This window comes from Myotis myotis, unplaced genomic scaffold, assembly GCF_014108235.1.
Source record: "Myotis myotis isolate mMyoMyo1 unplaced genomic scaffold, mMyoMyo1.p scaffold_m19_p_8, whole genome shotgun sequence".
Lineage (NCBI taxonomy): Eukaryota > Metazoa > Chordata > Mammalia > Chiroptera > Vespertilionidae > Myotis > Myotis myotis.
In genome coordinates, this window is record NW_023416390.1 from 85,124,566 (window position 1) to 85,140,762 (window position 16,197).

A 16,197-nucleotide genomic window follows, 5' to 3' on the forward strand; every position below is an offset into this window, starting at 1 on the left:
ATGAGTATTGCTACTCCAGTTTTTTTGTTCTTTTCCATCCCTTCACTCTCATCCTGTGTGATCTTTTGTTCTGAGGTGGGTCTCTTGTAGAGTATATAGTTGGGTATATAGTATATAGTTGGGTCATGTTTTTGTATCAACTACCCTACACCTTTGATTGGAGCATTTAATCCATTTATATTTAAGGTTATTATTAATAGTTACTTATTTATTGCCATTTTAATTCTGTATGCCTAGTTTTCTCTCTCCATTTCTTCTCATTACAGCAGTCTCTTTAGCATTTGTTGTAATGCTGGCTTGGTGGTGATGTACTCCTTTAGTTTTTTGTTTTTTTTTCTGGGAAGCTCTTTATTTGACTGTCTATTTTGAATGATAGCCTTGCTGGATATAGTATCTTGGTTTCAGATCATTGCTTTCCATTACCTTGAGTACTTCATGCCATTCCCTTCTGGCTTGTAGAGTTTCTGATGAGAAATCAGGTGTCTGCCTTATGGGAGCTCCTTATAGGTAACAGTTTGCTTTTCTCTTGCTGTCTTTAAGCTTCTCTCTTGTCTTTAATTTTTGGGATTTTAATTATGATGTGTCTGGGTGTGGGCCTGTTTGGGTTCTTCTTGTTTGGGGTTCTCTGAGCCTCCTGAACTGTGTGACTTTTTTCTTTACCAAATTAGGGAAGTTTTTTGCTATTATTTCTTCAAGCATGTTCTCTATCCCTTTCTGCTTCTTCTGGCATGCCTGCTATTCGAATATTGGTACGTTTCATGTTGTCCCACAGTTCCTTTAAGCTGTCGTCCTGTTTTTTAACTGTTTTCTCATTTTGGTTCTCTGATTGAGTGATTTTTTTCAACCCTGTCTTCTAATTCACTGATTTGACCCTCACCTTCCTCTAATCTGCTGTGTATTCCTGTCAATGTGTTCTTTATTTGTGCTATATCATTTTTTATTTCTGTATTTATAGTTACTATATTATTTCTCATGCTGTTGAGCTTCTTTACCATCCTTATTCTGAACTCTATGTCAGATAAATTTCTTATCTCTATTTCATTTAGCTCTTCTTCTGGATAATTCTCTTGTTCTTTCATTTGTGGGTTGTTTCTTTGTCTCCTCATTTTGGCTGCCTGTTTGGATTTGTGACTATGTATTAGGTAGATCTGCAATGCCTCTCAATCTCTAGTGCAGGACAGTGTCAAACACTTTTTCTGACTAATTAGATCAGGCAAATACTCAAAGCCTCCGGAGACTGCCTCTGTCTATAGCAATGGTTCTCAACCTTGGCTGCACATTAGAATCACCTGGAAATATTTTTAAAATCCTGATTTCTGGGCTTCATCCTCCGGAAATTCTGTTTCTTTGTTATGGGATGGGGCCAAAACATTAGTAACAAAGAAACAGAATTTCCAGAGGATGAAGCCCAGAAATCAGGATTTTAAAAAGATTCCCAGGTGATTCTAATGTGCAGCCAAGGTTGAGAACCACTGGTCTACAGACTTATAGGATTCTGTCTTGAATTGCCCTCCGGCAATCATCCACAGGTGTTGCAAGAGGTTTATTTTCAATAGGGTGGGGCAATTGCTTCTGCCTAGAGGGCTAATTGTTATTCTCAGTCTCTTAATGGGCCTCAGCAACTCTGCACTGTGGGGCAAGGTGTTTTCCAATAGGGTGGATCAACTGTCTTCCCACAGCAAGGCTGCCTGTATAACAAATGTCTGTGTGGGAAAGATGACCTCTGCAGCATGAAGGAATGACAGCACAGGAAATCAGGGTGTCTGCCTTCTGAGCTCCAACCCCAGAGCCCCTGATCCTGCTCACACAGTTCCAGTCCACCCTTCCCTCCCTTTGCTGGAGCGCAAGGTGGTTGGCTCCATAGGGAATTCTGTGCATTGGCCCTTTAAGAGGGTGCCTGAATTTCCAGCTGCTTCTCCCTGACAGACAGCAACCCTGCTGCTTTTCACAGCCAGGTATTATGTGGGTACCCTTCTCAGCTCTGGTGCTCCCTGCTAGGGGAGCCCAGGTTGAGGATTAGACCCCAGAGTTCTCAGTGACAAACCCCTTCCCCCAATCTGAGATATCTTTCTAAAACTTCAGTTGCTGTCTGTGGGAGCCCAGCCAGCCCTTTCATGCCTCCACCCCTCCTACCAGTCTCTATGTGGTCTCCACTTTCAGTCCACAGTTAACAGGGTTCTCTCCAGCAAGTCTTCTATTGATTATTCAGGAACTTTTTCTGTGTTTCAGTTGTAATTCCAGTTTGGTCATAGGAGAATGTCTGTGCAGCATCCACTTATTCCACCATCATTTTTAATCCTCCCCTGAAAATATAAATATTTTTAATTACTAACCAGTAGTTGAGGTCTTTCTAAGCATGTGGCACTGAAGGGTACTTGTGGGGACTGGCACCAAGTCACCCAGCACAGTCAAATGAACCATTGCCACAATCTTGTGGCAACAGCATGGAGCTTGTTTTCTTTTACCACCAGGCAGCTCAGAAGTGTTATTGTTGAGAGCAGACACCATTAAATGGTCACAAACTTTTAGGAATATTGAATCAGTCATCTTGTTTCACCCCCAGGTTCCTCAATTGTACAAAATTAGGGGGTACCAGCCATTCTCTGTTCAGTTGTCTTCAGCAAGTTACAGACCTCAAAAGCTTGCTCGAGCCCTGAAGCAAGGAGCTGAGGTAACACATCCCCCCTTTGGGAATTGCCCTCACCTTTCCCCTCTTGTCCCAGCATCAAGACTCACACTGCTCTTGATCCTTGCACAGGATGAAGCCACCACCGTGATAGCTCTGCCAAAGCAGGACGTCACCCCTCAGTCCCCTGGCAAGATCTCAATCTTGAACATGAAGCCACCCAAGGCCTTGGCTGTGTCTCCAGATTATGACCCACTTTACATCTTTGTAAGTGACCACTGGCAGAAGTCCTGTGTTCTGTGTTCCTTTATTTCAGCAGTTGCTTTATAAGAAAACAAATGTATTAATTGGGAATATTTTTACCTCTTTGGAATGTCAAGGTTTAAACAATATGTCATCTTCAAAATTGCTTGCTTGGAGAATATCAATGCTTCTGTCTTTTAGTAATCCCAGCATTTACTTTTATAACAATAGCTTTGTGATCTTTTCTAATTATATATCATATATAATATACTAGAGGCCCGATGCACGAAATTCGTGCAAGGGGTTTGGCCCTCGCAGCCCCGGCTTTGTCTGGACAGTCGTCCGGAAGGTTGTTCGGCTGTCTGGTCTAATTAGCATATTACACTTTTATTATAGATTACATGTATATACATGCACACACACATAATGTTTTTAAAAAGAGAAAGAAAAATCACAACAGAAAAAGAAAGTAAAATTACCCCAAATCCCATCATTCAATGTTGGTTCCTATTCCACCCTTGGGCAGTGCATCGCTGCCATACTCACGCCTCTGCCTACCAGCTTTCTCTGTCCTACTTTGTTTCTGTGGCTGCACATGCTTACCCACCAGAAGCACCCTAACCATGCCACTTCCTGCTCATTAGTCTTCATGGACCCCGCTTTTCTACCAAATTAAGCCGACACTCCTGGAACTGTGAGGCCAGTCATAATCCCCAGCCCGTGCGTCCCTGTCCCCCAACACACATCCCTGCCAAACTCTATGTCCCTCCCATCACCAGGTCTTTGCTTATTCTGACCTGCGCTCATGGTGTTCTCTCTCCGACTCCACATTTCCAGCTGCCCAAGTCCCATCCAGACAGGAAATCTGATGAAATTCTACGCCATGATGGCATCACATACACACAGAGAACAGGGGCCTCAAGCGCCACTTGAGAAAGTCCCCTTTGTGAGAATCTCCATATGAGCAGAGGTGCTAATGGTCACACCCCAGGGCACCCAGCCAGTTGGTGGGGAGCTGGGGTGCCGCCTGCCTGTCTCCTGCCTGTTCCGAGGGCTCCCCTCAGAGCGGTGCTGCTTCTCTGTGGAGAGCTGTGGTGTTGACCGTGCTCTGGCATTTTCTTATTGTCTCGTGGGTTGAGGAGAATGCTCCTCAGAGACATGGAATCTTAGAACTAGAATAACCTGGCAGGACATTTAACTCAGTGATTTTCAAATGTCCTTTAGTACCAGAAGCCTCTCAACAGCTGAAATTTTACAGAGAAAGGCAAAACGTAAAACAGATGAAGCTCTGGTTGCTCGGATGGCAGTGGGGCAGGGGCTCTCTGAGGGGCCATCCCAGCAAAGCCCTGGGGTCCCGCAGCAAGGTCTGAACAACCAGTGTTTGTTCCCCAGACCCCCCCACTGCCATCTTCTCATTGTTTTCAAAGTGAGAACACTGCTCTGACCGGTTTGGCTCAGTGGATAGAGCGTTGGCCTGCGGACTGAAGGGTCCCGGGTTTGATTCCAGTCAAGAGCATGTACCTTGGTTGCGGGCACATCCCCAGTGGGAGGTGTGCAGGAGGCAGCTGATTGATGTTTCTCTTTCATCGATGTTTCTAACTCTCCATCCTTCTCCCTTCCCCTCTGTAAAAAATCAATACAATCTATTTTTTAAAAATAAATAAATAAATAAAAGTGAGAACACTGGTCTGGAAGAACTGAGGGGTTTTCCAGTCATACCAAACTTCCTTAGAAAACATCAGTAGTTATTTATTAATTTATTAATTCCACTAATACTTAGGGTGTGCCTGCTATGCATAGGATAGGAACCCAAGTAAAGGAGCAATTCATCGAAGAGGCACAACAGCCCTAAATATCTATCCACCTAATGCCAGAGCTTCAAACTGATGCAGCAAGAACTGATTGAACTGCAAAGGGAAAAGTAGACAAATCCACAATTATAGTTGGTGAATTAAACACCCCTCTCTCACAAATAAGGCTCAATGAAATGGTAAAGATTCAAATTAAAGGAAGTATTTTTTTCTGACTTGGATAGATTAAGTCAGAAATAAATAGCATAAAAATATCTAGAATATCCCCCCAAAATTTGGTAGCTAAATTATATACTGTAAAATAGCCAAAAGGCCAAATAAGAATTCAAAAGAAATTACAAGGTATTTTTAACTGAATGAAAATGAAAACATAACACAACAATTTTGTGGGAAATTTATAACACTATTCACCTACATTAAAAAATGAGTTCAGGCAAGACCCCTCTTCCGTCTTTCTCCCTGGCCCTCTGCAGCAGCTTGCAGAGCTTGACTGGACCATTCAATGCCGGCTCCACACTAGGCTCTCCTTCCCCCACTTCTATGCCTCCTTGGTCAGCTGCAGTTCCCTTAAATCAGTGGTTCTCAACCTTCTGGCCCTTTAAATACAGTTCCTCATGTTGTGACCCAACCATAAAATTATTTTCATTGCTCCTTCATAACTGTAATGTTGCTACTGTTATGAATCATAATGTAAGTATCTGATATGCAGGATGGTCTTAGGCGACCCCTGTGAAAGGGTCGTTCAACTGCTAAAGGGGTCGCGACCCACAGGTTGAGAACCGCTGCCTTAAATTGAGAGACATTTGTTTCTTGGCAATGAGATTGGGTTTCTACAAGCCATGTGTTTTGTTGTGATTTTTTTTAATGTTTTAGAAAATTATACAAACAAACAAATAGAACAAACTAGTTCTCAACCTACTACTTCTTAAACATCTGAAATTAAACAACTGTGAAGGGGCAACAGCTATGTTGTTGTTTGCGACAAGAATGGAGTTGTTGTTAGAAAATCCTGGAAGGGTCACTGCAAGGCTCTATGTTCTCATACTTTGGTATAATTGCTCTGTGCCTCCATTAGTTCTGCTGGAAAACTAATAAAAAACAGGATCTTCCCTAAAACCAGATACTACCTCTCCATGGAGCCTTCCTCAATTAAAAACATCACCAAAACAATGTTAAATGTTGACATTTCCTGATAGAGCAAATGGCACCCTCTTCTTTGCCTTCTTTTCAAAGTAGTTTTTCAAAAGCTACTTCTGTTTTCAAAGCCAGAAGCTTACTTGCTTTTTAAAACCACTTTGCTTATTTAATAAATCCCCCTAATTCATTGAATTAAGAAACAAATACTTTAAGCCGTTTTAAGCTGTGATTTCAGTTGTACTTGTTTCCATGTGATGAGCTGAGTGCAGCCACGTGGTATGTCATGCCAGAAGAGGGACACTGATGAATGACTGACATTTGGGACTGCCAGTGTGAAGACACCTGCTCTCCTGCTCCTCCCCAGAGGCGCTGCCACGGAGGCCCTGTTAGTGCGAGTGGAAGCCACCGAGAGCATTAGCAGCGCCTGCCCTCCGCCTGGCTCATAGGCCAGTAAACAAACGAGAATCGTTTTCTCTCTCTCTCTCCTGCAGAATCCCAACCCAGGATTATTTGCTGTGAAGCACCCTCTGACCTACACAGAAACCTTGATAGATTACTATCTGTGCACTCACCCCAAGTACAAGTTCACCAAGGAGTCCCACAACGGGTCCAGCATTCCTCTCACCCAGAAACAGTTTCTCCATCACACGGTAATGCCGTCCCCAGGCTCGCTAGCAGAGCACGCCTGGGGCTGCAGGGAAGGGCGGGGAACAGGGATGGAGGGGCACCACTGGAATTGAGACAAAGAAGGCTTGCAGCCACAGCTGAGGAACGAGAAAGCTAACAACGATGGCTATGTGCACTCTCGCACTGACAGAGGTCCTGGCGGGGGGGGGGGGGGGGGGGGGGCGGGGGGGAGACTCACACCACTCTGGCCCCATCCAGACCCACCTCTCTGGCTGCAAGTTGCCCTTTTTCAATATTCACACACTCTCTCTCTTTTTCCCTTGAAGATGACACCTCCTATGCATTTTTATTCCTATTTCAACCCCGCAAAAACCATCACATGGCAGGCATAACCCCATGGCCTGATTGCCTCTTTCTTTGTCCCCAACAAGTGTAGAAACCTCAGAATGGACAAGGTGCTGCTGGTATGACAAATGCACACTAAGGAAGAGGCTCCAAAGAATTCCTTCTTCCCCCAGATAACCAACCCGAATATCCAGTGACATCTCTTGGGAGTTGCCCTCAGGACCTTTCCACTCAATAAATCCCTAACTCGGGTCATTATCGATGCCCGACTGTTGCCAACTACACCTCAAACAGCTCCTCCTCCGGCCTTACCTTTTTGAATCTCCCTCTACGCTCCCGCTGCCACCACTGTGCTGTCAGCCCTCTCTAGAGAACTTCCTTCGATACGCATCCCTCCAATCACGTTGTTTGTTAGGTTGAACCCTCTCTGCAGTCCTGCTGCCGGTGAGACTAGCTCCAAGCTCATTAGCTTGACCCTCGGGCCTTTCATAACCAGCCTGCCTCTCCAGACGTATTCCCTTCAGCCCCCCTCACACTCAGCCCTGCGGGCGCCCTCCTGGCAACACCCCCCTGGACCCCCTTAGACTTGCAGGTGCTTTCCCTGCCTAGATGCCCTTTGATGAACCACCAGCCTCTTTGACTGTGGCTTCAGCACCATAGTCACCATAACCAAGCAGATGGTAAGGCCACATCTGCCCTCCTGCCAGGGCCTGCTGAATCATGATGTGCCTAATGAATCAGGGGAAGGAACGCTCCGTTGGCCCCATGTTAATTGTGTGCTGCATTGTTGAATGCCTTTTGCTGGAGCACTTGTCTTTTAGCTTCATACAAATTCAATCAAACTGAATGAAATTATAAATTTTGGAATTAAGATTTAAGCATAAACTATAGTCAATTGAATGAAATGAAAGTCCTTCCTAGGTTTCGCCTCAACAAACAGTTCCTTAACATGCAGTGCCCTGTGCCGGCTTCCATTCCAGGACATTATACCCGGAATAATGCACTGGAAGAGGTTCCAGCCCCTGGTTCTCGCATCTCTGCCCGACACCTCCAAGACAGAGACAACACAGAGGTAAGCACAGCTCATGTCTCACGGAGGCTGTGGTCCCAAAATGTGACATGCCAGTCGGTGGCAGGTTATGCTTTCTTAATGCATGAGGGAAGTTTGCTAGTCACAGAAAAAGATGATGTACACTGATTTTCAAATTTTGAATTGGTCTTAAGATACACTTTAAAAACAACTAGTGTCACAGGTGGCTAGTTGGCCATCCTATGTAATAAAAGTCTAATATGCTAAGTGTCTGACCATTCAACCAGTTGGTATGATGCACATTGACCACCAGGGGGCGGACACTCGACCAGTATGTTAGCTTGCTGCTGGGGCCCAGCCAATTGGGACGGGTGAGACAGGCTGGACATGCCCTGGAGCCCTCCCACGGTCCCTCCCTGGCCCCAATTGTGCACCTGTGGGGTCCCTCAACCTGGCCTGCCCCCTCTCACAATCCATGACCCCTCAGGGGATGTCAGAGAGCCTGATCCCACAGGCCAAGGCAAGGGACCCCACTGGTGCACAAAGCTGTGCACCAGGCCTCTAGTATTTTAATAAAAGTGAACAACCAATCCATACAATTCAGCTGAAATATTCATGGTTAGTTTTTCACATTTTAAAATTGCCAAGATGAGCCTTCTACACCGTTCCAGTCTGGTTCCAAAGGATCCATGTTTCCCTCATGCCACAGCCTGTGAGAGAGCCACAGCAAGGCCCACAGTAATCATCATGTAGAGGCATAGCTCAGCTCCGGATTCAGCCTATCACTCAGCTCCAGAAGCAGAATGGGGAGATGAGAATATTGTTGGACCAAAGAAATTTAGAGTCACCCTCTTTGTCCAATCTGCTTATATAACACCTCTTCAAAGCCCTGAGATACCAAACAAGAAGACTGCTGCCTTTTCCTTAAGGCTCTGCCTGATCAAGAACCCACTTCTGAAACCTTGAATTTGCATCTTCAGTTCATTATCCTTATAAACATAGTTAAATAAGTTGTTGGTGAGCAAATCTGACTAGTATCCTGAAATGATTGTTATCACCTTATGTTCAAATCCTTGCTTCAGAATGAGGCCCACCCCAAGGCGACAGAGCCCTGCCATGGCCCCAGGCTCTGCCACCACAGGATCAGCGGAGGACCTTTGCCCCCGGCTCCCCACAGTGTGTCCAGTTCCTCTCCCTCAGCAGAATGCCATGCCGCTGCCTCCCGCGGCTGTAACTCAGCCATGGCCCCGGCCACCTCCAAGCCCAGCCCTCCTGTCCAGAGGGGGGGATTGGATCTGTGGCAAGACCCTTCTCAGCCTTGACATTTTCGTTTAGGAGGAGGAGAGCTAAGCCAAGGTGCAGCAACCTCAGTGTACCACCATCCACCGCCCCTCCCCAGGGCCGGAGCAGCGAGTTGAAATCCAGTGTGTGACTCCAGAACGTTTCATTCACTTCTTCCTTTTTCGCCTACGGAAAAGCTTTTCCTGAATTAAGGAAAATCCAGACTTGCTTCCAGAGATTTTCCGAATACCATCCCTTTGGGGTTTCTCCTTAGTGCTTCTCTACTCCTCCTCCCGCCTGGAGAGTAACATGACGCCAAGCATAGGACATGTAGGACTTCAAAAACAATCGTTCTTTTTCTCTGCGTTTATTCATACCTCATCCACCCCACTGCCATCTCAAAATAAACTAAGCATCCCTGTTCTTCACTTAAGCATATCTCCAAAACCCAAAATCTCCATAATGGCAGTGACACAGTGACACTGCAGACAGAACAATGTTTTGGCGTCTGAGAGACCTGCTCCATTACTTGCTAGCTGTCACCAGCTCTATGTCCTTGGGCGAGTTACTTGTTACTGAAGCACTTTGTGCAACAGTTTCCCCGCCTGTGAAACAGCAATGGCGATGGCATCCTCACCCCACTGCTGTGTGGATTAAAGTGAAATGATGATGTGATGCATTAGCACAATCCTATATAATAAAAGACTAATATGCAAATTGTCCCCTCGACTAGGAGTTCAACTGGGAGTTCGACCAGGGAGCGGGGCTGGGCAACCACCCGAGGCCCTTATCCCCAGCCAGGGCGGGCCAGCCAGAACCTACCTGTGCATGAATTCGTGCACCGGTCCTCTAGTCTTCAATAACTTCCTGCTCTTCTACCTTCCATACCCACCCACTACAGCTTGCAATCCCCCTGTTTCCACCAGATGGCGATGGTCTGCCACCACCTGACCACCTCATTTTGCTGTGGGGTGAGGACACTTCAAACTTACCCTTATAATTCCTAAATATAGCTGGTGTGGGGTAGTCAGGAGACTGACTGAGATGAGAAATGGTGAGAGGTAGAGACTGCCCTGTCCACCAACTGGCCCCACGCACAGGCCTCCAGAAAGAAGGGGGGGAATCTCCCGAGGCTGTTCTTTCGAAAAGCAGTCAGAATGCAGTTACCTGGGGCTTGAATTAACCATGAGTTAAACATGAATTCTATGTGAACTAGAGAAAAGTCCCCGACCGTGAGTTGTCACTTTCAGCTTCTGGGTCTGAGTGCTCTGTTGGGCCAGATTGTTTCCAAATAAACCGTAATTGGTAACAGATTATAAAATCAAAAGAGGATTCTATATTTCCTTATCCTGGATTTTCATGATACAAGATTCTAGATCAGGGAGTTGTTGTTGTTTTTTTTATTTCTAATAGGAGTTATAAAATAATAATGGCATTTCTTTTTAAATTCCTACCAATCCATTAATGATACTTCAACTTTGCAACCATTTTGCTTGAATAAATTAACCTATTATTTATGAGGCGTTTCCCTTGTGTCTTTTTCCCCTGAGAGTTACCTATTTGCTGTTAAACCCTGTGATATAGTTAGTGTTTATTCCAAGTCATTTTGGTATTCAGAATAATCAAAACACCTCAACTTGGTTTTACTCTTTAATAATTTAGAGAGAATTTGTTGAATATCTAGGACTTTCATAAAGTCGACGGCAACTGAATGAGTTATCTAATCCAGTGCCCAGACTTCTGGGTTTTATAGGTGAGTGAAATGGCCTGAGGAATTTGGGGACTGCTTTAGCATTGTCAGCATTTACTTTGCCAACTAAGGCATTAAAACAAGCAAAGCAGAGCAAAACACCCATCCACCCTCTGTCGTTGCCATTACTTCAGTTTCAGAACAAAAAGTAAGAGGAGCCCTGGCTGGTGTGCTCAGTGGTCAGAACACCTACCTGGGCATTGAAGGGTCGCGGGTTTGATTCCCCGTCAAGGGCACATACCTGGGTTGCGGGTTCGATCCAGGCCGAATATTGGAGGCAGCCAGTTAATGTGACTCTCTCCCACTGATGTTTCTCCCTGCCTCCCTCCCTCCTGTCCACTCTCTCTGAAAAGCAATGGAAAAAAATATCCTCAGGTGAGGATTAACAACAACAACAACAACAAAAAAAAAAGTAAGAGGAACATAGCCTCAAAACTTTAAAATCGGGTAATCAGGGAAAGCACGGGGCGGTTACCATTCCGTCTTCCCAGTGCTGCCTGCTTTGGAGATAGTCCGGGCTTGCAGCTGCTGGGCCCTCTTCCGGGCAGGACCCCCCGACTGCCCCTGGGAGGCCCAGCGTGCTGGCAGCTAGAACCTGCACTCGGCCACGGTCAGGCAGTAAGCCACTCCTTGGGTTCCTTTCAGTGAGGAATGACATGAAAGCCAGTATCGGGCGCTCCCTGTACACCTTGCCCCTGGGGGGCTTCTTTCCTGGCCTCTTCAGCAGATAAGCCAGGGTGTGTATGTAGGGATACACACACACACATACACATGTACATACCAAAACACATGCACACACACATAGTGTGTACATGTGTACGTATACATGTGCACATGAACACAGGTACATATACATATACAATATACATATCAGAAATCATGACTTCACACCAGCGCTTATACAAATTCTCTACCCACAGAGTATTGCCTCCTTCCCCGCTGGTATTTGTACGTTCCTTCTCTCACTGTGGGAACCCTGGCTCCCAACACAGTTACTTGCTCAGTTTTACAGCACATCTAAACTCATCTCAGAATCACCGCACCTGTAACCACTTTAAAAAGCAAGCACAATAGAGTTCGGATTTATTTGTAGTTTTCCCCTCCCCCCACCACATTCAAAGCAGGAAGTATATAGTCAGGTACTGTATTTGTAAACTGCTTGGATGACTTCTCCTTCCCACCTCCCTTCCTTCCCTTTTTCCCCCCTTTCTCTTTCTCTTCCTCCCTCTCTCTCTCTTCTGTCCCTCCAGTGTGGCTATGGAATTCATGTGAAGCATTATTTGTCTCCATTTGCTTTCCGTTTAGGGCTTTTTCTTTCCTTTCTTATAGATTTAATGTCATTGTTTTATGTGTAGAGCAACGACGTGCTTTCCAGACTCAGAAGGACAGGAAAGGCACAGGGAGCAATGTCACACCCTCCCGCCCCCCTCCCAGCCTTTGTGGCAACCAACCAGCTTGGTCTTCTAACTTATCCACCCTTAGCTTCTCTTTATAATGCCAAGCAGAATATATGTATTTTCCTCACTTTCCCTTCTTTCTTATACAAAAAAAAAAAAAATCTATGTTTCTGAACCCTGGGAAATGTCTTATTTGGCAACATATTCTTGGATTTGACTGGGACCTGTCACACCCCGCCTTTGCCCCTAGGAAAACGTCAGTGGGATTTCGGGAGCGCAGGAGGACAGAATGGTAAAGGCCTCCGCGGGGGTACAACAAAAGTGCTTTAGGAAATTATGCAAAGACCCCAAGACTGCTAACGTGATCGTTTACCTTTGGCTGCTTGTGTGATTTTCCCACAGCTGTGACTCCCTCAGTTCAGTTATGCTTCCTATAGACGTCCCTGAGACTCTTAAAGCCTTACCAGAAGAAGACAGGCTGGATACAGTCGAACGGTACAGTCTTCACCTTTGTCTCTTGTGTAGTCTGTTTTCCACAATTATGCTGGATGCCGCGAGAGATTTCAGAGGAGCATTCAGTGCCTGAGCTTGCAGCCCAAATGAGACCAGGCTCACAGCCAGCCGAACCCCTAAGTAGTTAAGGTGTGAAATTCATTGCAGGGGATACACAGTCTCTAGGGCTCAAAAGTGCTGATCTTTAGGTGTCTGGGAGCTCAAGGGAGGGGAGAGCAGAGGCAGTGTGGGTGGGTGGGAAGACTTCAATGGTTGTGTAGACTTGGGTCAGTACCTGAATGACAGGTAGGACTTGGAGAGGGATAAAAAAACAGGCCCGAAACCAAGGCACTTACATTTAATTTCACTGATGAGCATCCAGCAGCCAGCGGAAATATGTCCTTGAAGCTCCTATCACTGTACCCACTTAAGCATTTTTATATGTAAATAATCAATTAGTGAAATGCCCAGTATCTGAGACATAGCTGATCTCCTGTCATCAGTTTTACTGATGTGTGAACAAAGTTTTACTGTGACATAACCACACCCATTTATTTGAGTATTTTCTACTTCCTTTCACGCTACAAAAGCAGAGTTGGCAATTACACAAGAGACTGTGTGACCTGCAAGCCCTTTACAGAAAAAGCCTACTGACTCCGGCCTAAGGGATAGCAGACCACAGATAACACTAGGCTCTTTCCCTTTCATTTCTTCTTTCACCATAAATTATTTATAAACATATTGTTTAATTTTTCAAACAGTTGTGGATTTTTTTTAGTTATCTTCTTTGCAGTTGAAATCTATTCAAATTCCATTGTGGGCAGAGATTGTACTCTGAATGACTTCAATCTTTGGAACTCACTCAGGCCTTCTTTACAGGCCGGGATATGGTCAATATTGGTAAATGTTCCATGTACACTTGAAAAGAACATGAATTCTGTAATCCTGTTTTAAACATTGCTTTTTATTCTCTGGTTATAAATAATGACTCCTACTATTGTTCATTGGTGGAAAGCAATTTATCAGCCCTCTGCTTCTCTTAACATGGACTCAACACAAGTAGGTAGAACTAACATTGAAGACCACAGGAGTTGCATAACTCTTAAATGATTCAGTATTTCTTTTATTTTGGGAAGGAAAAACTGTTCCAGCTAAACAGTTTTCTTATTCCTTTTCAGTGAGCTCTGTGAACAGAATATAGAAATTATGTTGACTCCAGAAATGATCGAAGTGGAATTCACTATGTTGGAACAAAAGGACACCAAAAAGGAGAAGTAAGTGGATGCTTTTATGCCTACTAAGAGGTGGCCTTGGATAAAATTTGCCCGACACGAACCACAGAACTGTCATGTTGTCTGAATGTACATATCTCGGGTTTTAAGAGAAAGAGGTTTCCTATGCTTTTGGTAATTAGATATGTATTTTATTTTAGGCACGCTGCATTCCTTTAAATGCTGTTAGCAAATACGCCTTTAAAAATTGAATCCAATTTTTCCAGTTGCTCATCAATTAATCTCAGAGATGTGTTTGTTTCTTATTGATAGCTGAAGGAGTTTCATCCCATATGAGGGGAGTTTCATTCCAGGCTCTGGAGCCAAATGAGACCTATGATCCCAACTCCACCATTTATGACATGTGAGATCGCCAGCCCGGTTACTTACCTTTAGTCACTGGGTCTCAGTTTCCTCATTGGTAATACGCAGAAAACAAACTCTCCGAGGCAGTTGTGAGGATTAAATAAGATTCAAATGTGAAGACACCAAGCGAGTTGCTAGATGTGAACCAGATGCTTGGCAGATGTTAATGTCTCCCTTTGCCTCTACATCAGGGGCCAGCCAGCTAAGCAAACATCATCATCCTTAAGAAACTGGTATTGATTAATATTTTCATAATGGACATAACCACCTGTTGTTCATATGGTTCATAAGTTTGAAATTCCAGGTATACTTTTAAAAATTCTTTTTATTTAAAAAAAATGCTTTTTGTTATTAAAAATAATCAAAAACTGCCCAGCTGTTGTGGCTCAATGGTTGAGGGTTGATCCATGAACCAGGAGGTCATGGTTCGATTCTTGGTCAGGGCACATGCCCGAGTTTTGGGCTCGATCCCAAGTAGAAGGTGTGCATGAGGTAGCTGATCAATGGTTCTTTGTCATCATTGATGTTTCTAACCCTCTCCTTCTCCCTTCCTTTCTCTGAAATCAATAAAACACATTTAAAAAATATATATGTATATAAAATAAAAACATAACCCTACCACCTAGAAGCAGTAACTTATACATTTTGATGTATGGCCATCCAAATATTTATTTAAGTAAATAAATGTACATATGTTTTACCAAAATTCAATCATATTATTCATATTATTTTGTCTTTTTTAATATATATATTTTTTAGTGATTTCAGACAGGAAGAGAGAGATAAAAACATCAATGATGAGGGAGAATCATTGATTGACTGTCTCCCGCATGCCCCACACTGGAAATCGAGCCCACAACCCAGGCATGTGCCCTTGACTGGTATCGAACCTGGGACCCTTCAGTCTCCAGTTCGACACTCTATCCACTGAGCTAAACCAATTAGGGCATATTATTTGGTCTTTTACACTTTACAAAAAATATTTTCTTATTGATTTCAGAGAGGAAGGGAGAGGGAGAGAGAAATAGAAACATCAACGATGACAGAGAATCATTGATTGGCTGTCTCCTGCATACCCCACACTGGGAATCGAGCTCACAACCCAGGCATGTGCCCTGACCGGGAACCAAATTGTGACCTCCTGGTTCCTGGGTCAAAGCTTAACCACTGAGCCACACCAGCTGGGCTACACTTTTATTTAGCAATCTATATATATAAAAGGCTAAGTGACTGACCTACCGGCCAGTTCACTGACACGCGCTGGCAATTTTTTTTAATATATTTTATTGATTACGATATTACATATGTGTCCTTATCCCCACGATACCCCTAACCCCCCCTCACCCCCCCCCTCCCCGCTCATGCCCTCACCCCCCTGTTGTCCGTGTCCATTGGTTAGGCCTATATGCTTGCATATAAGTCCTTTGGTTGATCTTTCCCCCTTACCTCCACCCTCCCCTACCTTCCCTCCAAGGCCCGACAGTCCAATCAATGCCTCTCCGTCTCTGGATCAGTCCTTGTTCATCAGTTTATGTTGTTCATTATATTCCACAAATGAGTGAGATCATGTGGTATTTATCCTTCTCTGACTGGCTTATTTCACTTAGCATAATGCTCTCCAGTTCCATCCATGCTGTGGCAAATGGTAAGAGTTCCTTTTTCTTCTTCCTCTTCTTAAAGAATACCTTTCAGCATTTCATATAATGCTGGTTTGGTGGTGATGAACTCCTTTAGCTTTTTCTTATCTGTGAAGCTCTTTATCTGACCTTCTATTCTGAATGATAGCTTTGCTGGATAAAGTAATCTTGGTTGTAGGTTCTT

The 16,197-nt window shown here is 44.5% G+C and overlaps 1 protein-coding gene across 2 annotated transcripts in view; it reads left to right on the top strand.

Moving 5' to 3' along the window:
• Positions 1 to 16,197, top strand: part of CFAP221 (cilia and flagella associated protein 221) — a 102,828-nt gene that overhangs the window by 77,362 nt on the left and 9,269 nt on the right. For both annotated transcript variants that reach the window (XM_036320414.1, XM_036320415.1), the window contains 6 exons: positions 2,564 to 2,671; positions 2,759 to 2,893; positions 6,309 to 6,467; positions 7,770 to 7,861; positions 12,650 to 12,742; positions 13,918 to 14,013. In XM_036320414.1, coding sequence (XP_036176307.1) covers positions 2,564 to 2,671; positions 2,759 to 2,893; positions 6,309 to 6,467; positions 7,770 to 7,861; positions 12,650 to 12,742; positions 13,918 to 14,013 — 683 coding nt within the window. The remainder of the gene's footprint in view (positions 1 to 2,563; positions 2,672 to 2,758; positions 2,894 to 6,308; positions 6,468 to 7,769; positions 7,862 to 12,649; positions 12,743 to 13,917; positions 14,014 to 16,197) is intronic.